At 42.0% G+C, this 24,568-nt stretch overlaps 1 protein-coding gene across 7 annotated transcripts in view; it reads left to right on the top strand.

Moving 5' to 3' along the window:
• The window catches only part of MAST4 (microtubule associated serine/threonine kinase family member 4), a 288,832-nt gene that overhangs the window by 113,417 nt on the left and 150,847 nt on the right, over positions 1-24,568 (top strand). For 3 of the 7 annotated variants that reach the window (XM_068175824.1, XM_068175825.1, XM_068175828.1), the window contains one exon: positions 9,811-9,885. The exons of the other annotated variants lie outside the window; for them this stretch is intronic. In XM_068175824.1, the coding sequence (XP_068031925.1) occupies positions 9,811-9,885 (75 nt within the window). The remainder of the gene's footprint in view (positions 1-9,810; positions 9,886-24,568) is intronic. 7 annotated transcript variants of the gene reach the window in all.

Genomic DNA, 24,568 nt, shown 5'->3' on the forward strand with positions numbered 1-24,568 from the left:
GCTCACTCATCTCTATAGGACACCTCTATATATCAGTCACCTCTATAGGACACTTAAGGACATGGCAGGGACTTGAGTCTTGGGTGCAGATGTATCTTGAGATAGCCCAAGGCTAGTCTTGGGGCAAGCATGTTTAAAACAATCATGATTTGAGGTTGTGTAAGGAGGTATTCTTCAGTATGACATTCATGAATATAAAAACATTGAAATAGCCTTGTCAGCATAAGGATTTGCCCAGCATGATGTGGATGGAGTTGTGTCTGTGAATTATTTTTACTTCAGTGCTAAATACTTGCAGATCTGTCAGAGACCAGCTGTGGGGTTTGTTGGTGAATTCAACTCATCTGTGAGGAATTTTCGCCACTCGTTTCAGATCTTGGTCTGGCAGCTAATAAAAATGGAGAGGAAAAAAACAGGTCTGTGGCCACTTCAGTCTGGAGGTAGAAATCTCTTCAGATAAGACCACATGCTTGTGTCACTTATTATTCTTGTTTTTCTCTTGATACTGGCGTTTTCATGAGAACCACCACACAGTGAATGGTAGCTGCTCTTAATGGAAACTGCTTTTGGTATCAGTAGTAAAGCCTATACATAATTAATTAGCTACCAGCCTCTTCAGCCAAAAGCATATTTTCTCCTCACAGCTATTTCCAGGCTTCTGTGACTTGAGAAATAAATTATGTGCAATACTTGTAGCCCTGTCTGTGTTGCGGTTTTTTCGTGGGGTGTGTATTTTTGGTTTTATGTGGGGGTTTTTTTGTTTTGTTTTTCTTACCCCAAGATGTGTGTTTCCCACAAGATTATTTCTTGGATTACTCACCTTTTAAATGAAATAAGTCTATGTCTCTTTCTGCTCCCATACCAATTTTGTGCATGCCACCTAACTAAAATACTAAAATACCTTACCACAGGATTATTGACCCAGGTTGAAGTGCAAGATGTTATTAATTTTCCATCTGTGAGCAGTTTCTTCTTACCTTTTCTACCTCCTCCTTATCTCTTATGTTCTCATCTTCCCCCCCCCACCCCCCCGGGAAGATATCTGTTGTTAATGGCCCATTCAGTGTCACTGCATGACTGTTGAAATTACATCATCCCATTGTGGGATGCTCTGCCCAGAGGTAGGAGACAAGCATTTCCTGACTGAATATAATCTGGGCAGCTTCCAACTGGGAATAGCTGGGGTTTCTCCACTGCACCGTCAGAGGAAGATAACACCCTTCTACAAGATCTGACAGAACCACATCTGCTACTTTGGGAAGACTGAAGCCATTCCAGTCTGGACTCCCACCACCACCAGAGTGTCAGGTTGTATTCTGACTCTGTCAGTGGTTGTTTTCTTTCCTTTTGTATTATTGCATGAATTTAGTTTTTTTTCCCTTTTCCTAATAAATTGTATTTCTGACTTGAAGTCTCTCACTGGTTTTGCTTTTTCAAACCAGAACATAATTTTGGTGCCCAACGTGGGGCTCGAGGTACTGAGAAAAGTCAGAATTACAATTTTGTATTGTGGAAGGTACCTATTCATTATGCTGCTTAACATGCTTATATGGGTCTTATATCTGGCTCTCTATATTTTTCCACACACTGGGCATTATCTGCCGATTGTAATGCTCCTGTGTAAACCAGGGTATGGTATGAAAATTGCTTTATTGATCTATTATGTCTATAGCATGATAACCTCCGAGACAATGAACACAATTTGGAACATGTGCTCAATTTTGTTTGCTTGTCCCAATCTAGGCTGCTACATCTGGGGCTTCAACAATCACACCCAGCCCCTGGGGGGAGGGGTAAAGAATTACTTTTTCCATCCTTTCAGGCTTAACCCAGCAGTTTTTGAAAAAGTTGAGTTCCCTCTGGATGCCAAAGACAGCAAAAACAGACAGTTGGTTCTGTTTTGTCTTCTCTGCACAGCCTGCAACATGCTTAGGAACAAAGCACTACATGGTATGATGCAGCGTTTTCTTGAGAAAGAGGAAAAGAAAAACAAAGCAACAGCGTCCATGTCTGCACAGATCGCCACAGAGGAGGAAAAAACCAAACGCCAGACAACAACATCCATGTCTATGCAGACTGACACAGAAAAGGAAGGAGCCGAAAGCAAAACAACAGTGTCTGTATCTACACAGACTGTCACAGAAGAAGAAGAAATCAAAGGCACCATCAGCATCTCCATATGAGCCGTCATTGAATCAGAACAGCCTGAACCAATAGCAGTTGCCCCCATTCAGAAAAAGAAATCAAAGAGCAAATCAGTCCGCATAGTGACTGATGAAACTGCGTCAGGACCCTCACACCCCACGGAAGAGACAGAACCAGAAATCATAACTTGCTCTCTATCTCTAAGTGAGCTGCATGACCTGCAGAGGGAATTCACCCGCCAGATGAACAAGTCCCTCCTGACCTGGCTGCTTCGCATCTGGGATGCTGCAGCCAATGACACTATTCTGGATAGAAGTGAGGCCAGGCAACTGGGAGCACTGTCCCGAGATGTAGTCATTGATCAGGGGATTGGGAGAACCCAAGAAACTCTCAGTCTCTGGCAGCAACTGCTGACGAGTGTGAGGGACTGATACCTTTGTAAAGAAGACCTCCAGGTGCACCAAGGAAAGGGGAGCACAATAGAACAAGGTATCCGATGCCTGAGGGAATTGGCTGTGCTAGAGATAATCTTCTCAGAGGATGAGAGATTTCCTAAAAGCCCAAATTGTATCCAGTGCACATCACAAATGTGGTTGAGATTTGCATGGCTTGGACCAGAGATATATTCCTGTTACCTGGCAACACTGCGATAGAGAGAAGATGAAGACAGAGTAAGCGATTTGGCCAATAAACTAAGAATTTACGAGGACACTGTCACTGGCCCATATTGTACCCATGTCTCGTCCATAGAAACAAGGCTGGCTGAGCAAGTCCGGAGCTTGATTGAAGAAAGCCATCAGAAACTAAAAAAGGAACTCAAAGAAGAAGTCTACCACATCTTGCCAGAACCAACAAGAATCTCTGCCGTTAAGAGCCGGCGTCCCCCAGCCAAGGAGAGAGGATACACTCCACGAGGTAAACTCTAGTTTTTCCTTCAGGAGAATGGACAAAACATGAAGAAGTGGGATGGAAAACCCACCTTCTCCTTAGCAGCCCGGCTACGTGAACTGAAAAAAGGAACACCTAACACAGGAAGCTCATCTAGAGTCAATGCTGCTCCAGTCTCTCACACACAAAATTCCAGACAATACAGGAATGATGATATGACTGATCCTCTTGAAGGAACTTCAAGAACCTATTTACAGGAAGAGAGCAACGTGTACCACTGTCAGGAATAGAGGGGCCCTGCCTCTAGCCAGGTAGAGAACAGGGATAATTGGATCTATTGGACTGTGTGGATCCGATGGCCTGGCGCATCTGACCCACAGAAATACACGGCTTTGGTTAACACTGGTGCCCAATGTACCCTGATGCCATCAAGATATGTAGGAGCAGAATCTATTTCTGTTTCTGGGGTAACAGGAGGATCCCAGCAGCTGACTGTATTGGAGGCCAAAGTGAGTTTAACTGGGAACGGGTGGCAGAAACACCCCATTGTGACTGACCCAGAGGCCCCATGCATCCTTGGCATGGATTATCTCAGAAATGGATATTTCAAAGATCCAAAGAGACATTGCTGGGCTTTTAGGATAGCTGCGGTAGAGACAGAAGGCAACAGAAAGCTGAATACTATGCCTAGTGTCTCAGATGACCCCTCTGCTGTGGGACTACTGAAAGTTGAAGAACAAAAAGTACCAATCATCACAGCAACAGTACACCGCCAGCAATATCGTACCAATAGAGACTCTGTGATTCCCATCCATGAAATGATCTGTAAACTAGAAAGCCAAGGGGTGGTCAGCAAGGCTCATTCACCTTACAACAGCCCTATATGGCTAGCCAGTGGGGAATGGGGACTGACAGTAGATTATTGTAGCCTGAATGAGGTTACACCAGTGCTGAGCGCTGCTGTGCCAGACATGTTAGAGCTCCAGTACGAGCTGGAGTCCAAGACAGCAAAGTGGTGCACCACTATTAGTATTGCCAACACCTTCTTCTCCATTCCTTTGGCAGCAGAATGCAGGCCTCAGTTTGCTTTCACCTAGAGGGGAGTGCAGTACACTTGGAACCGACTGCCCCATGGGTGGAAGCACAGTCCCACCATTCGCCATGGACTAATCCAGACCACACTGGAAAAAAATGAGGCTCCCGAACATCTACAGTATATCAATGACATCATTTTATGGGGGAGCACAGCAGGGGAAGTTTTTGAAAAAGGAGAAAAGATTATCCAGATTCTGCTGAAAGCTGGTTTTGCCATTAAGCAAAGCAAAGCTAAGGGACCAGTTCAAGAAATTCAATTTTTAGGAGTCAAATGGCAAGATGGACGTCATCAGATCCCAACAGAAGTAATCAACAAGATCACTGCTATGTCTCCACCTACCAACAAGAAAGAAGCACAAGCTTTCCTAGGTGCCATAGGCTTGTGAAGAATGTACATTCCTGAGTACAACCAGATTGTGAGCCCTCTATACCTGGTCACCCGCAGAGGAACGATTTCCACTGGGGCCCTGAACAGCAACAAGCCTTCACCCCGATCAAGCAGGAAATCGCTCATGCGGTAGCCCTTGGTCCATTCAGGACAGGACTGGAGGTGAAGAATATACTCTACTCTGTGGCCGGGAACCACGGCCTGTCCTGGAGCATGTGGCAGAAGGTGCCTGGAGAGACTCGGGGTCAACCACTGAGATTCTCGAGCCGGAGCTATAAAGGCTCAGAAGGAAATTACATGCCCACAAGAAAAGAAATCTTGGCCGCCTATGAAGGAGTTCAAGCTGCTTCAGAAGTAATTGGCACTGAAACGCAGTTGCTTCTAGCACCCCAGCTACCAGTGCTGGGGTGGATGTTTAAAGGAAAGGTTCCATCTACACATCATGCCACCGATACCACATGGAGTAAATGGATTGCCCTCATCACCCAGCACGCCCGTATTGGAAATCCAAATCGCCTTGGGATTCTAGAAATTATAACAAACTAGCCTGAAAAGGAGACTTATGGATTATCTTCTGAAGAAGAAGAGCAAGTGGCACTTGCTGAGGAAGCCCCCCCATATAATGAGCTACCAGAGACTGAAAGACAATATGCCCTTTTCACTGATAGTTCCTGCCTAATTGTAAGCACTAACCGGAAATGGAAAGCTGCGGTGTGGAGCCCCACACAACAAGTTGCACAAGCTACTGAGGGACAAAGTAGATCAAGTCAGGTAGCAGGGCTTAAGGCCGTCCAGCTGGCATTAGATATTGCTGAATGAGAGAAGTAACCGAGGCTCTGTCTCTACACCGACTCATGGATGGTAACTAATGCTTTGTGGGGATGGCTGGATCGCTGGAAAAAGGCCAACTGGCAGCGCAGAGGGAAACCCATCTGGGCCGCCGAGATTTGGCAAGACATTGCCACCCGAGCAGAGAGGCTAACCATTAATATTTGACATGTAGATGCACACATACCCAAAAGTCAAGCTAATGAAGAGCATCACAACAACAAACAAATGGACCGAGCTGCCAAAGTGAAATTATCACAAGTAGATCTTGACTGGCAGCATAAGGGAGAACTATTCCTAACTCGTTGGGCCCATGATGCTTCTAGTCACCAGAGGGGAAATGCAACATACCAATGGGCTCGTGACCGAGGGGTAGACCTTACTATAGACAACATCTCACAGGTCATCCACAGCTGTGAGACCGGTGCTGCAATCAAGCAGGCCAAGCGGGTAAAGCCTCTGTGGTACAGTGGGCAATGGTCGAAGTACAGGTACGGAGAAGCCTGGCAAATTGACTACATCACGCCTCCCCAAACCCGCCAAGGCAAGCGCTACGTGCTGACCATGGTGGAAGCAACCACAAGATGGTTAGAAACCTACCCCGTTGCCCCATGCTACTGCCCAAAACACTATCTTAGGCCTAGAAAATCAAGTCCTGTAGAAACATGGCACCCCTGAAAGAATTGAGTCAGACAATAGAACCCATTTCAAGAACAGCCTTATAAACACTTAAGCCAGAGAACATAGCAATAAGTGGATATATCATATCCCTGTCATGCACCAGCTGCCGGGAAGGTTGAACAGTGCAACAGACTACTTAAGACTACCCTGAAGGCACTTGGTGGGGGAACTTTCAGAAATTGGGAGTTGAACTTAACAAAAGTCACCTGGATGGTTAACACCCGAGGGTCCATCAATTAAGCTGGTTCTGCCCATTCTGAACCCCTGCACAAAGTAGATGGAGACAAAGTTCCTGTGATACACGTGAAAGGTATTTTAGGGAAGACTGTCTGGATTAATCCCACCTCAGACAAAGACAAACCCATCCGTAGGGTTGATTTTGCTCAAGGAACCGGCTACACCTGGTAGGTAATGCAGAAAGATAGGGAAACCCGTTGTGTACCACAGGGAAATACAGTCTTAAGCGAGAACGATGTGTAAGGTTTCATCATGATACAAATGGAAATTGAATAAGGGGTAGATAATGTCCCAGGTTGAAGTGCAAGATGTTATTAATTTTCCATCTGTGAGCAGTTTCTTCTTACCTTTTCTACCTCCTCCTTATCTCTTATGTTCTCATCTTCCCCCCCCCCCACCCCCCCGGGAAGATATCTGTTGTTAATGGCCCATTCAGTGTCACTGCATGACTGTTGAAATTACATCATCCCATTGTGGGATGCTCCGCCCAGAGGTAGGAGACAAGCATTTCCTGACTGAATATAATCTGGGCAGCTTCCAACTGGGAATAGCTGGGGTTTCTCCACTGCACCGTCAGAGGAAGATAACACCCTTCTACAAGATCTGACAGAACCACATCTGCTACTTTGGGAAGACTGAAGCCATTCCAGTCTGGACTCCCACCACCACCAGAGTGTCAGGTTGTATTCTGACTCTGTCAGTGGTTGTTTTCTTTCTTTTTGTATTATTGCATGAATTTAGTTTTTTTTCCCTTTTCCTAATAAATTGTATTTCTGACTTGAAGTCTCTCACTGGTTTTGCTTTTTCAAACCAGAACAATTATTTAGGATCCTTCAGGTTTCTCGTTTAGCTGTTCTTGTTGACATGAATCGTGTTGGGTTTTGCAAGGATTTTGTTTTCTGACAGTAGTTTTATTATGTCAACTTACAATTGCAACTGACTGGTTCCTCTCTAACGGACATTCATCCTTCAAGGGTATCATGGATCCACTGTATGTGCTTTACTAGTAATAACTGCAGTGACTCTGAATGCTTAGTCTTTTCAGCATGTAAGGGTTTTTTTTTTTGGTGTTGTTATTGGTTTTTTAGTTTTTCTTTTTTTTTCCCTCAAGTTAAAGATTGCTGTGTCTGTGTGACATTGACTCTGGTTTGTCTGCCCTTATTAGTCAATCCTGTATGGAACAGTACCTACTGCTGATGTTGGCAGAAGGTTTCTGTTTTTATCCACTGAAATGCAATAATAACATGACATTATGATGGAGAACTTGTATGCATACAATCTAATGTCTCTAATGTCTTCCAATGCTCTATGTTGAATTTTTCCATAGTGAAAGAACCAGATTCTTTCCAGCTTTTTTTAATCTCTTGTTGATCTTAGTTGAACGTTCACCTGTCCTGATGATAAACTATCATCTGTATTTGGGACGGTATTGCATGAAGTCTACCCTGACTGTTTTGGGCTAAAAAGTGAACTGTTAATATATTCTGATTCAGAATGTTGTACTGGCTGGTGTGATTAAAGACACAAGCCACATAAACATTTAATAGTCTGAACTCCTTTTTCATAGGAGTAATGACATCAATTTAGGTATACATTTTTGCTTCTGAAATGGTATTGATGCTGTATTGGGTTTTTTTCTGTGTGTTAACTGTGTTTGTGGCAGCTCTCAACTGCTTCTAGAAAGCATTCTGAAGGAGAGACAGGAAAGAAAGAAAAATGTGACTAAAGGAAGAAAAATTCCATGTTTCTCAGTTAAGTACAGGATCCCATGTCAGATTAGTTAATAACTTAATATGGAAGAAGGTGGGGCCTCTGAGGTTCAGCACTTTTCCTAGCTAATGTCCAGGTTACACTGACCCTACCATTGTTTCCAAAATGTTACAGAAAGGAGACCCTTTTCAAGCATCCATTGTCAATTATATAAAATTTGATGTTAGATTATAATGGCAAGGGCATTGAGAAATGTTAAAAGAAATTGTTAAATAAGAAGGGTAAAGGTCATCTAGCCATAGTACTTACTGCTAATTTTAGTCCATTACACCAGTAATTTAATGGAATATTACCAAAGTACATTGCCATCAGCAGAACAGTCTTCTGCAATTGTAACCAGGTGTTTAGGCAAGTGTTGGCTAACTACTTTTTCTGTAATGCTGGTTCTATTGATTAGTGCTAGTTTACACTACTACTGTTGTGGATTTGGTGAATTATGTAATCCTCCCATGGTGGCTGTAATCTTTGATTATTTCTATCAGATCTTTTTGAGTTACAGGGCAGGTTCTGTCTGTGTGGTGTCATGCCAGAAGTAGAAGCCTTTTTGTTAAGGAGGTGTAAAAACTTCTTTTATAAAAATGCTTTTTGAAAAACAAGTCTTGAGATCTTGAAAAATATTTGAGTAGCATTGTATTTTCATTTAAACAACCCTGTGAATATCTTTTCAGAAATAGGAGTGGGTCTGTCTTATATTTTTAAAATAGTGTGACTTTTTTTTTTTCCAGACAAGACTCTTAGGACAATTGTGCATTGGCTCTGAAAGAAAAAAGAAAAAAAAAGTGAGAAAGAAAAAATTAGTCTTATAAATTTTCATCCTCTGATTCCTGTGATTAGAAGCAGGCTCTTCACCCATATATTCTCCCCTTCAGACACATACCTGAAATAGCAGATTTACTACATACTTATTACAGAGTAAGTAGAGTTCATACTTATTACAGCAATGAGGGGCTTTCAGAATTGGAAAGTTTCTGGAGAGATTGATGCAGCATATTTGAAGTGTCTTGGGGAGGAAACTAAATGTCACACTTCTGTCTCTTGCATAGTAAACAGGTAGAGGATTTGGAACCAGTATCTCATATCCTGGAAAAATCTCTTGTTGTATTGCACATGCAATGAAGACTATCAGGTTTCAGGTTATTTTTCAGCTGAATGCTCTTTCAGGTTTTGCTTTCTAAGAGAAAATACTTACCTTCTGCCTGTGTGAGCCTGGTCTTTCTCACTTTTCTCAGGCAAGGACATTAATCTCTGTAAGGTTAAAGTCTCTAGAATTTAAGGTGATTATTGCAGGTCTGGGTAGAGAATATGAACCTAAAAAAATCTTATTTTGCTAGAGGAGATTTTGATGTTTGTGTTGAAGCATAGATCCAGTTGGATTGGGGTTTTTGTGTTTAACTGCATAAGTTGATACAGAAAATGTAAGATAATGTGTATACTTTGGAAAAGTGAAATGATTGTTTAATATGTGTATCTGGAAGTGAAGTAGGCATGTGTACATGTGTATGTATGTGGATTTATAGGAGACAGCATCATTAAATGTGTGTGAATAATATGTATATAAAAACTTAGAGAGGCTGCTTTTTAAAGCAAATGCTTCATTTTCTTTCTGATATTTGTACAGTGGTATTACTTAAATTGATGTAATAAGGTTTTTTCAAAGTTAGTGAAAATGCAGTTCAGTTAAATACTCTCCCTTCTCCAACATCCTCCATTCCATCCCCTCCACGATCCATTGCTCCCCTTTCCTCTGTTCTTCCTCTCCTTTCTTCATTCACTGTCAGGAAGGGACGCCTCAGAAGAGTCATTTCAGCTCAGCACGCCACCGTCAGAGACTAGTGGAACCATCAGCTACAAAAGTGAGTGCCTTTATTGAAGGACCATTTCTAAAATGGAATGTTATGTCAGCAGAGGATTTATTGCTAAAGAGAAGCACTGTATGTTTGGTGGGGGATTTAGTTATTTTTATTCATCTGCAAGTAATGTAATCACTTTGTCTAAAGGTGAACTTCAGCACTGAATTGATTCCTGCTCAAGTGCAGCAGTTGTTTTTTTAACTTCAAAAAATTGTGGGGAGATTTTGTTTGTATCTACAAAATGTAATATAAACTGTATGAAAAGTTCCACTTTGCTTTTATCAGTTTGTGTGATGTCTTTTTGTAAATCCATCTGAAGTTCATTTGTCTCATTCTTAAATAACAAAAGGCTCTCAATGAATAAAAAAAATGGCAAGGATATGGAAAATAATAAAACACTGTTATCAAGCACTATGAAGCAATATGAAGTTTCAGAGTAAAAAAATAGACTGGCATCAAAAGATTATATGAGCAGATGCAATAGCAGTACTTCCTAGTTCATAAGGCTGTTCCACCTTTCTAGAGATGTAGTCAAAAAACTTGATAGGTTCACTGATTTTACTATGTAACTTCTAATAAACTATAGTGCACATTTTAGAGCATCAGTATTCACCTGTATTTATTTTGTGCTACTTCTTTTGTGAGACTCCAGCAAATATGAAACTGTGTATCCATTGCTACCACTGCCTGCAAATCCCATTTTTCACTTTATTTAAGATACTGCAGAATTAATTGCAGTATTTACATACAACTTTTGATGCAGGTTGAAGTAGGTCTGTGATAGCAGTCCTGATTATGTAAGAAAAACCCTATTTCTATATTTTGTCTTACATTTTATTTAGGATTCCAAGTACTGTTGTCAGACTGATTCCTTCTGTTTTTATATGTAGGTATAAACAGACTGATTCCTTCTGTTTTTATAGGTATTAGTAATGTTGACTTTTATAATTTCTTTCAGCATGTAGCAACATTATCAATACTAAGATATCTTTTTGGGGGTCTGGGGAAGACCATTTTGGGGTTTAAAGAAGCAAAAGTAAGTCAAATGTGTGCACACACACCCCCACCCAAAAAAGCCCCAAAAACGTGTGTGTGTGTGTGTATATACACCACACACACATACATCACATGCATACTCATGTATCAGCCTATACTCATGACAAGCCACTTTCTGTGTGCATTACTATTGACTAGAATCAAGTAATTTCTGCAATGTGTAGAGCCTTAACGTGTAAAGGAAAACTGTCAAGCGCAATTCTGTGTATATAAGTGTGCTAGGTTTTGCTCCCTCCTCTTACCTAGTTTTCCTGCATTTTTTCACCATGCCCCAGTGCCCTACTGTTTGTCTGAATATACATTGTCAAAGTTAGGTGTGCTGTCAAAACCTCAGTGTGGTAGCTACAAGTAACCTTAGTATTTGCTCTTCTGTTTTGTTTGGGACAGAAGGACTTGCTTGCTGTTTCTAGAATCCTAAGTCACAGTCCTTTAGTTTCTTTGCGGCTGGGAGAACATCCTGATACATTGGGAGCATGTCAGCAGCTCAGTTCTGCTGGATACCAGCACAGCATCCAGAAGGGGGCTGTTACCACAGACCACATCAACTCCACCTCTCCCCCTACAATGAACTCCCCAGCAGTTTCAGCATGACCGTCTCCTTAGAAAAAAACTTACCAGCACATAGTAAGAACATTGCTCTGGTTTAATGTTTTGTTTTGATTGAACTATGTCTGGAGAGAGAAGGAAGGAGAACAGAGAAGAGGAAAGAGGAGGGAGGGGAAGAGAGGGAGAAGAGAGAAGGCAAATAAGAACTTCTTCAGTGCCAGTGGGAAGAAGAGAAAAACTGCAAGTTCATAGTTCTCTGTGATCTCCAGGTCACTCGCATAATCTCCCTTGCTGTCCAGCAAGAGACTGGTGAAAATCTGGAGCAGTAGTCTTCTGAGTCCTGTTCTTTGGTAACATTTCACTGAGTGGGCAGTACCTAGACATGGCAAGCGTATAAAATTAACTGGCATGTGTACCCGTCTGTGCTGCCAACCATGCTTTCTCTTCCTCTTCTCTGGTACACATTTCTCAGTGAAGAATAGATGCCATGCTTTACATCGTACGTGTATGTGCTTTTCTTCTCAGCCACCACCACCCTTGCTGTGTTCTTGAAATCAACAGCTGAAAGTACTGTACATCCGTGGTCTGGCTGAGGTAATTTGAGCTGTTAATTTCTGTTTGTTTCCTCATCCTTCCTGCATGCCTTCTCCCTTCTTTTGTGCATGGGTCACATGCAGGGGCTTGGATGATGTGTTTTGGGCTCATGGAATCATAGAATTTTCAAAGTTGGAAAAGGATTCAAAGATCATCAAGTCCAGCTGTTAACCCAGCACCATATTCACCATTAAACTGTGTCCCCAGGTGCTGTATCTACATGTGTTTTGAACACTTCCAGGGATGGTGATTCTGCCACTTCCCTGGGAACCTAGTTCCACTGCCTGACCAGTGAGGAAATTGCTCCTAATACTCAATCTAAACCTCTTGTGACGTAACTTGAGTCTAATACTTCTCTGGGTTTCAAGTCTGGGAGATGTCATGTTAACCTGTGGTCAGATCCCACTCAGGTGGGCCCAGCTGATGGAATGTGGCCTGGTTTGGCTTTGGCAGCTCACCAGAAAGTTTTGGAATAGGGATATTGGCTGGTGATTATAGGACAAGGTGGCATAGTTTGCTGCTCTACATGGTACATGTCCTGGAAGTGGACATGACGAGTGTGAAAAGGTGGTTTTCAACATCTTTTTTCAGGATTGTTGAGGCTGTACTGGGTTACTACTCTATGGGCTGAGACTTCTCAAGAAAAGGAAGGAAGACAAATCTGTCCTGAAGCAGGTACTGCGTCTGATTGTGTGCTGGTTGGAGTAGAAACCCTGAGCAGATTTGGCTGGCCAAAGTATGGCACAATGCACTGATTAACAAAAGGGGGAAATCCTGTGTTCATCAAAGGCTCATCTGTGTTCCAAGGACGTGCTTCAGGCAGTGTGAAATCCTCAGTATTTACTATTCAGATCACTATGAAAGTAAAGTAGGGAAGTGCTGTTTGCACAAAGCTTCTGAGAGACAAGCTATGTCTTTCCTTTGTATTCCTTTTGCACTTGAAGAACTACTGTTTTCTGTCAGTCGCCTACAGACTGCTGCAAGTCAGCCCTTACCAGTAGTTGCTGTGACAACCTGACCAGAAAGTGCTCTGCTTCAAGGAATCCTTTTGCAAAGCAGCTGGTGAAGAAAGCCCACAACTTTCTCTCATGAAGTTGTAACTTGGCTGGGAAAGTTGAACTCCAGTTACAAAGGCAACTCGAATTTCCAAAGGCAATGGCAGTGTAGCCTATCTCCCAATCCTACCAATGACTTAACCTGCATGCACCTTGTCTCTCTGCAGACATACCTGCTGCAGTGCCTTTTGACAGCATCCTCTACCACTTTGGCCTACAGGTCACTGATCATTCATTCCTGGGCTATGGGGGAGTGAGGATGCTCTCCTGAACAAGCGTAGGAATGTGGTTGAGAGTCACTTTTGCAGGTAGTTCCAGAGTAGGAAGCTGTAGAAAGGCAAGTCTGGCAGAACTTCTTCAGCTGTTTGTTTTGTCACACTCATTTGTTGCCCCAGGAAGAGCTGCCAGTTGTTCGTGGTGGTACAGGTGCACAGAAGCCTCATGGTCTTGTTATGCTAAACCAAGGACTATTTTGCCTGCTTTTAGACCAAATACGGCAAATTACCATCAACAAATCTCACATGCTTTTCTTTAAGCTTGTTAGTTCAGCTCTCCTAGTTTAAAAAAACACACTATACACACACGCGCGCACACACACACACACACACACACAAAATCCCCCACAAAAACAAAGAAAAAATTTAAAACCAAACAAACCTGTTACTTTGGAAATATTGTTTTGTATCTTGGCACTGTAAAGACTGGTGGGATCCTTTTTATTCCTTTTGCCTTCCTGTTCAGCAGCTGTTTGCCCAGGTGGCAGGATGTAGTGGAAGCTCAGCTTGCATGGACTGTTGCCTGTATCAGGGATGCTATTTGGGCTTGGAGCAAGACCATCACAAACTTGTAAAGGAATACGGTTTTGTGCCTACATTCTGATGGGCTTTGTTCTGGCGTTTAATTCTGCATGTCCCAAGTTTCCTGCATCTGCCTCCTAACCTCATGGTTATGGGAGAATATTTGGGAGACTTGTAAGCAAGATAGTGTGTCTTATGAGAGCAGCAGCAGGGCTGTGTGAGTCAGAGGACTCTGAGTTACAAATTGCCCAGAAGATTGTTTATCTGTGATCAGCTGACTGCAGTGATTCACTTATGTCTGCTTGTCCTGGACCCTGATGAAGTCCATTTCTGGGTCAGTGTTTTGGGTGACCCAAAGCAGCAAGGAACACACTGAATTAACTTAGTGAGATGAATGTTTCCTGGGGGGAGAGGATCTTGGCCTGTCCTCTCAAAAGAGAGTAGAGTTGTTAGGATATGGTGCTGTGAACTTGGACAGCTATGAGCTCATGTTTGATCTGATGCAAATCAGGGAAGGCTAAACTTCAAACAATTACACAGTCATAGAATGGTATGGATTGGAAGGGACCTTAAAATCACTAGTTCTAATCGTCCTGCCATAGGCAAGCACGTCTTCTGCTAGACCAGAGCTCTATTCAGCTTGGCCTTGAACATGTCCAGAGATGGGACATCCACAGGTTCTACAGGCCAGCCTGTTCCAGTGCCTCACCAACCTCACAGAAAAAACGTTTTTCCTAATATCCAGTCTAAACCTGCCCTCTTTCAGTTTGAAGCCATTACTCTTTGACTTCTTACTACATGCCCTTGTAAAAAGGTGTCTCCATCATTTTTAGGCTCCCTTCAGGTACTGGGTGACTGCAGTTAGGTCACCCTGAATCTTCTGTTCTCGAAGATGAACAATCCCAGTTCTCTCAGCCTTTATTTCATAGGAGATGTGCTCCATCCTTCTCATAATTTTGATGGCTTCCTCTGGACTCACATCAACAAGTGATTATATTTACTATGCTGAGGACCTCAGAACTGAGCACAATATTCCATGTGGGGTCTCAGCAGAGCAGAGGGGCAGAATCCCCTCCCTGGCCCTGCTGGCTGCACTGCTTTGGATGCAGCCCAGGAGATGTGTGGCTCTCTGGGCTGTGAGTGCCCATGGCTGGGTCATGTCCAGCCTTTCAGCCACCAGCACTGACAAGCACTTTTCAGCAGGGCTGCTCTCAATATGTTCATACTGAAGCTTCATACTGGGAGTTGCCCCAGCTCAGGTGCAGGACCTTGCATTTGGTCTTGTTAAAACTCATGAGATTCCCATGGTCCCACCTCTCCAGCCTGTCCCGGTCTGTCTTGATGGCTTCCTGTTCTTCAGGTGTGTCAACTGCCCCACTCAGCTTGGGGTGATCTGCAAATTTGCTGAGGGTTCACTTGATTCCTTTGTCTGTTGTCATTAGGGATGATATAAAATAATGCTTAAGGACCCCTGAGGGACATTGCTTGTCACTGTCCATTGGGATTCTGAACCATTGATCACTGCCTCTGCATGCGACTGTCCCAGCCAATTCTTCAACCACATAACAGTCCACCCACTGCACCCATTAAATCCATCTGTCTCCATTTTAAAGAGATGGATGTTGTGGGGGACTGTGTCAAAGGCCTTAGAGAAGTGCAGATAAATGATACCTGTAACCCTGTCCTTGTCCATTGATATAGTCACACCATTAAAAAAATGTGAAGTATAAAAGATGCTGAGACACTGGGGATTCCGACTTGTCTGCTTGGCCTATAAAGCAGGGTTGGTTCTCATATACATGGAAGCAATATAAATGTAATCTCCAAATTGCTTTTGCTGTATTACATTGCATTAATGTATTTACATTAGCTGCTGGTGCCTTGAAACAAGCTTAATATAAAGGGTTGCTGGTTAATTTGTTTGCTGGAGTTTCTTAGTGGGTAACAAATGTGGACACAGGTAGACAAAGAAAATGCTCTTGTAGTAATGATCTGAAAGACAAAATAAAACATGCATTTATGAAACTGTGAAAGTTAACAGTTGAATAGAAACCAATTTGATATGGGAGCATGGAATTGAGAAAGAGTTACAAGGGAAAGCATTCAGACAATTTTCAAGCTTTTTTTGTGTTTCAGTGCATAAATAAAGCTGTATTCAGATTAGGCTGCAAGTGTAAATTAGGAACATCTGTTTAACAATTATGAAGGTTACTGAGAATTTTGTTAGCTTGGAAAAAAGCACTGTAGAAGAATTACTTAAATAAGCCCTAGGCTGATTGTGAAGAGAGAAGACATTTCAGGACATAGTTTGCTTTTACACACATTCTGGTGTGAGTACCCTATTAATTAATTACAGAGCCAAGTAGTCTTCCCTCAACTCATACTGAACAATTTCTGCAGAACTTTTTTTTTTAAATCTAATACTTGCTTTCTTATGAAGTAATTTCTGAATTTAAACCAGTATTTTATTGTACGTTTTGAGCTGAAAAATTTTTCTACGACTGTTTTCTCTGTCTTAGTGGCTCTCGATTTGTAATTGTAAAAAAATAGTTTGCTGTTGAGAACCATGTCTCTACCTGTTAAACCTAGACTGAAGGTCCTAAATAGTTGAGAGGTCTCATTAAAAATAATGATATATATATGGTTATTGATAATAAATAGCTAGATGGATCAGCTGCTATTTTATATCTTTTTAGGCTCCACCTTAAGTATGTTTTAAACGTACCTACACTCCTAAAATTGTACTGCTTTTTACTATAAAATTAACATAAATCAGAGAGTCTTATTCTAAGAGTAGAATATTAGTGTAACGTGTTCATCATAGGATCAGCTCATATAAAAAAGAAATTATCTAGTAGGCAGGGGAGTGCAGAGAATGAACCACTGTTCCCTAGCACTGGTCTGTGGCAACAGCTGACAGAAGGTTGATTTGATGGCCAATTGATTGCTAGAAAGTTATGTTTACCAAAGGTTAGAGAGTCTGGTAGGTATATAAATAGGAACAGAAGATATGTTACAGTCAAATATTATGGATGGATCCTCCCTGGCAAGTTAAAATTGTCTTCCTTATAAAATTATTCTCCTGGCCAAGTCAATGTGTCAGTAGCATAATATTCATTGCACTAGGTAGGTTCTGTAACATTCTACATCAAACTGAGGAAAAAATCCACAGTACTCCCTTTTCTCCTTACTAAAACTTTAGTTCTATACAAGGCAATACCAAGTTATAATTAGATATTTTCAGCTGTTACTTCAGACGTGTGATCTCCATCTCAGTGTTGCTTTCATGCTTCCCAGCTGATTAAAAATAGAAGTAGCTGTGGCAGAAATAGCATTATAAATAGTTTGGCTAGAATAAATGCTAGTATGTATGCAAAAAAATTACAGAAATTTAAAGTCAGTCCTAAAATATGGTTAGTCAGCATGCAACCTCATTTAGGTGTGGAATGCATAGAACGGACACAAAGAAAGTGTGAAATAGGAAATTTCGAACTAGATTTTGAAATGTCTGCCTAGAACTGGGGCTGGGGAAGTGTTGGGTCACACCAGAGTTGGGAAGTATTTCAACCATACTGAGATCAGGTTTGTGTCTTCAGAAAGACAGGTGGCTTTTTTTTTTTTCCACAGAGAACTATGTTATTCACAGAGTCATGTAGTTTAGTAAAGACCTTTAAGGTTGTTAGTGCAAATCCTTAACCTGCTGACCAGCTAGTGCTATGTCCAGTCATTTCTTGAACGCCTCCAGGGATGGTGATTCCACCACCTCCCTAGGCAGCCCATTCCAGTGCTTAGCAACCCATTTCTTTCTGATGTCCAACTCGAGCCTTCTCTGGTGCAGCTTGAGGCCATTTCCTCTCATCATGTCTCTTGTTGCCTGGGAGAAGAGGCTGACCTCCACTTGGCTACACGTACCTGTCAGGCACTTGTGGAGAGCAGTAAAGTCACCCCTGAGCCTCCTTTTCTCCAGGATAAATCCCAGCTCCCTCAGCAGCTCCTCATAGGACCCACTCTCTAGATTCTTCACCAGTTTTATTGCTCTTTCCTGGTTACACTCCAGTACTTCAATGTCTTTCTTGAATTGAGGGGCTCAGAACAGCACAGGATTCAAGACGCAGCCTCACCCCAGTGCCAAGTGCAGGGGTACAATCCCTGCCCTGCTCCTGCTGGCCACACCATTGCTGATCCAGGCCAGGATGCCATTGGCCTTCTTGGCCACCTGGGCACACCCTGGCTCATATCCAGCCACTGTCACCAGCACCCCCAGGTTCTTTTCCACTGGGCAGCTTTGCAGCCACTCTGCCCCGGCCTGTGGAGCTGCCTGGGGTTGTTGTGACCCAAGAACAGGACCCGACACTGGGCCTTGTTGAACCTCACACCATTGGCCTTAGCCCATGATCCAGCCTGCCCAGATCCCTCTGCAGAGCCTTCCTGCCCTCCAGCAGATCAGCACTCCCACTTAGTCTTATCCATGAACTCACTGAGGGTACACTTGGTCCCCTCATCCAAATCATCTGTAAAGATTTAAACAGCATTGGGTCCAGTACTGAGCCTTCGGGAATCTCACTAGTGACTGTCTGCCAATTGGTTGTGGTACCATTGTCCCTAAAATTCTTGTCAGCTGATGTCCAGTAGGCCAATCTCACACACGGAGCTGAGATATTTATTTCTTTCAGATTTGTGCTTAGATGACAGCTGTGTGGTAAATCTGCAAAACTAACACCCATTCTTGAAATTTTACACTATATATCCACTTTGGTGAACAGAGGTATGTTGGCTACAAGTTACCTACTTCTCATATTAATTAGTATTCTAAGTTCTTTCGGATTAATTATTCTCTTGCTTCTCATACTGATAAGTCTGCATGCTCAGTCTTGCCCTACTTTTGAGTCAGTGGGTTTCTTGATCCATGAATTGAAGGTCATAATCCCCCCCTGCTGAATTGCCTTTTACCTTGTTGTCTCAGTATGCAGCTGCTGATTGAACTTGAGTTCCCTGGAGCCTGAGGACAAGAGGCTGTGAACTGGCACCAGTCCCTTGCACTACAATGTGCATGAGGCTCTAGCACAGCCAGGTGACAACAGAGAACAGCAGGAGCTGATGACTAAGCAGAAAGGCCCCAGACTTGCACAGGGTATAAAAGCCCAGGTGGTCCTTTGTTCAGGGTCCTTCCTTTGAGGTTGTGAGACCTGTTTCAGGGGTAAGTCAAAACCTGTTCTACAATCCTCTTCTTATTCCGTGTAACTCTCTGAGTGAAGCGTTATATTGGACCCCTGAGATATCAGCACCATTCATCACCACTCTCTGGCCCAGCCACCCAGCTGTTTTTTAACCCAGTGAAAAGTGCACCTGTCCGAGGCATGGGCTGACAGCTTCTCCAGCAGAATGCTTCAGGAGACAGTAGGCTCCAAAGGCTTTGCTGAAGGGAGACTACATCCACAGACTTTTTGTCATCCCCTGGGCAGATCATCTGATCATGGGAGGAGATCAGGTTGGCCATGCATGAGCTGCAGTTCCTAAATATATGCTGTCTGATCCCTTGGATGTGCCATGTGATAACATTCAAGGTCATCTGATAAACTTCCTGGGCTGAGGTACATCACTATACATGTACTTATTTTACCTGCTTATTGTTGGTAAGCACAGGAAATGTGGTTTCAGTGAATGGACAGTGGGGTGGACCAAGGACTGGCTGAATGGCAGAGCTCAGAGGATCAGGATCAGGGCAGCAGAATCCAGTTGGAGACCTGTAGTCTGTGGTGTTCCACAGGGATCACTAATGGGTCCAGTCTCACTCAACTTGTTTATCACTGGCCTGGATGAAGGGATCCAAGGTACCCTCAGCAGGTTTGCTGAAGATCCAGACTGGGGAGTGGCTGATACAGCTGAGGGCTCTGCTGCCTTTGGGCTGGACCTTGGTGGGCTGGAGAGTTGGACAGAGAGAACCCAAATGAGGTTCTACAAGGGCAAGTGCAGGGTCCTGCACCTGGGGAGGAATAACCCCAGGTACCAGCACAGGCTGGGGCTGCCCCACTAAAGAGCAGCTCTGCGGAGAAGGACTTGGGAGTCTTGGTGGATCACAAGGTGACAATGAGCCAGCAGTGTGGCCTTGTGGCCAGGAGGCCCAGTGGGATCCTGGTCTGCACTGGGAAGAGTGTGGCCAGCAGGTCAAGGGAGCTGATCCTCCCCCTCTACTGGGCCCTGGTGAGGGCACATCTGGAGTGCTGTGTCCAGTTCTGGGCTCCTCAGTACCAGAGAGACAAGAGCTCCTGGAGAGTGTCCAGCAAAGGGTCACAGAGATGATGAGGTTTCTGGAGCATCTCTCTTATGAGGAGAGACTGAGAGAGCTGGGCCTGTTTAGTCTAGAGAAGAGAAGACTGAGAGGGGATCTCATCAATGCATATAAATAGCTGAAAGGTGGGTGCCAAGAGGATGGTGCCAGACTCTTTTCAGTGGTGGCCAGTCATACGACAAGGAGAAATGACACAAGCAGTTTTACCTCAACATGAGTCAGGACTTCTTTATGTTGAGGATAGCAGAACAGTGGAACAGGCTGCCCAGGAAGGTCTGAAGATGTTAAAAACTCAACTGGACTTGATGACTGGACCAAATGCTCTCTGAATGCCATCCAACCCTTACTATTCTGTGATTCTGTTATCTTCCTTAATGAAATTAGCATGGAAGATATACTGGTGCTTTTCCCTAACTCAAATGTCTTGAACTGGGAGGAATTTTTTATGCTATTCCCTCTTGCAGACTTACTTTAGGACTGGCTTATTGTAGCCACATGCTGCTACAAACCACGTGCTGCTACAGCTTATCTCCTTGTTTAAAACCATCTGGGAAGTGCAGGGAAAAGCTATTGTTGGCTTTCCTTTGCTTTTGTTTCATATTGAATAAATACAAATTTGAAGGTGTATCTTCTATTCTTTTATCTTTATTTTGTGACGGTGTTTTGGACTAGTTGCACAAGAAATCTGTGCCTTTGGAAAGTTCTTCCCGTTAATTAGGAGATATTTCAGTATAGAAACTTGCAAAGATATTAGACAGAGATACAAATTTGAGAAACCTTCACTGATCCTGTTAAGCCTTATTAAGCTGGTGTAAATAGGATTATCAGTCAAAGGTAAAAGGAAATTTAAGAAATGTAATGCTTGCAAAACTTAATACGGTTGCTGATGTGATTTACTGTAGTTTCACTTGAAACAATCATTTTGCCATATTGGGCAAGGAGGGGAATGAAACTGTCTATAACATGGCAATAAACCACAAAGACTATCTGAGTCCTAATCTCATTTGATCTAGAGTGTTAGTAGTCCAAACAAAAACTATAAAATATACACCTGACTTTATTGCTAGCACATACAGAGGGACCAGGTAACGATATAAATTGTGGAAAAGGATTTGTCACAGTTACATGTTTGCTTTTTTTTTTTCATGGAAGAAGAATTATCTTTCCGCTGTGTATTTTAGCTGAAAATTGTGTCTAGGGTGAAACAGTGCTTTACGTCAAGAGTTCAGAAATTCTTACACACAGTGGTACAGCACTAGCCTAGTAATTAGTATTGTTTTTATCAATGATTATTCCAGTGAAATTGTCAGTGTTAGGAAGCTGGCATTGTGCCTCAAGCTAGTTGCTGCTAGACATCAGTTTACTTTCTGCATCAGAGATTTTAGACCTGAGATTGATACAGATTGATACAGTAGATATGTGTGTTGTTGAACACATTTTGGTGCTTTCAGATAAAAATAAAAACAGCAGACTGATAAGGTTTGTGTTATGTTCCCTTTCTGATAGTGAAATGAATATTTAAAAAGAGCATTGAAATTCCCAAATTACATTTTTTCCTGTCTTCCTGTGGTGGATACTCAAAATTGAGATTGCAGCCAGTTAGAGAACCTGGATAACATCAGCAGGGAGAGCAGTATAATATCAATATGGATCATGGGATTTTTGTTGTATTATCTTTGGAGCGGTCGAAATAAATTTTTCTTGCTTTGGAGTGTGTGTTGACTTGTAATTGAATATTTGTGAAAGAGTTCATGCTGGTGATGTCCTCTTGCCTACCACATAGGAAGAGGAATAGTGACAATAGCCTTCTGCAGTTCAGCAGCAAGCAAGTGTGGCAAACAGGCAGGACAAGGTAGGTAATGCAGAAAAGGCCCATGAGCAACTATGTTTAGATTAATCTGGTTTAGGGGATCTCCAGATTTTTCAGGGCATTTAAAGCTCTATAAGAAACCAAGCTTCAGCTGAAATTGAACAAGCTGAAAAATGAAATGTGTGACTAGAGTTTTGAAGTGAAAAAATGAAGTGTGCATTATGACTAACCTGTTTTCACAAATGGGATTTACCTAGTTGGTCTCCAGACAGCCTCGCTTTTTCCAGTGTAGCCCTTGCTTGAGAACTTGAAACTTTCTTTCACATCAATGGAGTATATTACTAATAAGTTGTGTGGGATCGGCTGAACTGATCAAATGTAAATTTATAAAAACTGATTAAAATGTCAACACTAAGCAAAATCTCTAATTTTGAGACTTCTAATTGCATAAGGGGCAGAAGATCTGGTATCATAAACAGAGCAAATATAGAATATCCTTTTTCTGCAAAAGACATATCTTTTGAAAATGAAAATGTAATGTTTTGTCATTGCTGTTCCATGTGATTTTTGTGGGTGAAAAAGTGAGTTATTTGTGCCCTTTATTTCTGGTTTTCCCCAAGTATTTCTCTTACGTGTGAAGAGCAGCTGCAGAGCTCAGCTCTGCAGGTCTGAAGGTGGGCATTTTGGGCACAGTAGTGCTTTGACTAAACTCCGTGACTCAATTCTGCTGAGCTTAGAACTTAGCTCCAGTGAACTTTCCCCTTCTGGCTTGGTCTGCTCCAGCTGATGATTGTGAACATATTAAGGTAGAGCAAGGCCTGCATTTTGCTAGTGCTAATCAGTCCTGGAAGAAAAAACAAATGTATTTTGACTTTTTTTGCCCCTTCTATCTGGTGCAAAATGACTAACAAAAACTGTTGCAATCAAGCCTGAGTGTAGGCAAGTCTTTCATGCTGAAGGCAAGCTTAATCATTTTATCATCTAGTTACTGATTTCAACAAAAGTCTGGAGCAGCTTCCGAATTGTATAACACAAAACATGATTTGCATCTGGGGAAAGGAAGGCATCCAGATTCTTGTGGGCATAATGGTCGTTAAGCAGCTATGTTGTCAAGAAGTGTTCATACTGGCCACTGTGTGCTGTGGTAGTGTTTTTGGTTTTTTTTTTTTTTTTTTTTTCTTTGCTTTTTAGTGCAAAATCCTTTGTAGGTATGCTCATATAAAAAGCACTGCTTTCTGTTTAATGAAAGAACCTACAGATTCAGATAGAACTTAGAGAAATCACTGGCTTTAGTTAAAACACGGATTTAGGGGTTTCCTGTTCTGGTTAACTGTATAATTGTTTATATTTGTTCAGGTGAACATTTATACCAGTAGCTGGCATTTTTGTCTTCTGTGACTTTTTTTTCTTTTTCATCTCCTTTCCCCTTAATATATGATAACACTTTAAAACTGTATTGATGGGAATATTCATGTGAACTTGGCAGCTGGAATCTGATGAGTGTTGGTGTTTCAAACACTTTGCAGTCCATGCATTTTCTCCACTAGTCATGTGGTGATGTACTTTGCCAAGAGGTGAAATAAACTGTATGGCAGCAGGTCAGAATGAAGCATAGATTTTCTATCACTGTGTTTGATAAAATTATTTTGTGTACTTGGAAGTGGAGAGTTTATTCAGAATTTTCAAACTTTTTTCTTAAAGAAACATGGTTATTTATTTATTTTTTTAAATTTAACTAAGAGTGCAACATAGGGGCAACAATTTATTAAGTAATATTTTTTCTAATATATTTTAATGTGAATTATTTGAAATAAGGAAAGATCACACTACTAGATAATGAATGCAGAGATTTACAGTTAATGTTGGCAACAGTCAAATTGCTCTCTTTTCAGAAAGGCTTGTGCTTCTCATTGAAAGGGGTTTTTCACTGTTTACTAATTAGGGTAGCTGCTCTCAAATAAGATGTGCTGCATTATTGTCATAAGGTAGTAATGTTGATGTGCTCTGCCACTGCTGCTTTTCGGGGAGAACATGAGACCCAGCAGAGATAATGTTGTTCAGCATAGTTTGAATAATTCTTAAATGCATCCCTGCTTCTCATTTAATGGGCAGGAGGTTACTGATACAGTTTGGTAGGTTTTTTTTTTTTTTTTGTGGTGATTTGTGATATTTTCAGGTATGTCCCTGAAGCATTGAATATTATGGACTCCATTGGGGTAAACTAGACATGCCTCATTTTCTATGTTGATGACTTTTATTCCCATAAATGGTATGTTTATAGCACTTTTGATTTACATGTTTGTTAACTAATTTTCTTTCTTTTTTCCCCCATGGCCATGTCAATTTGGTTATTTTTTCTCTTCCTAACATTTAAAGATGATACTCAAAACTACTTTGAGTGACTGACTCTCTTTTCAGGTTCTTACTACTTTCTCTGAAGAAACTGTTGTAGCTCTTCATCTTCTGTAAAAAAACTACAGAAAACCTGGTGTAATTGTTTTTTCTTTGTTTTCTGTTAATTCATTTCAAAATTTACATG

Source organism: Anomalospiza imberbis, chromosome Z (genome assembly GCF_031753505.1).
Source record: "Anomalospiza imberbis isolate Cuckoo-Finch-1a 21T00152 chromosome Z, ASM3175350v1, whole genome shotgun sequence".
NCBI lineage: Eukaryota > Metazoa > Chordata > Aves > Passeriformes > Viduidae > Anomalospiza > Anomalospiza imberbis.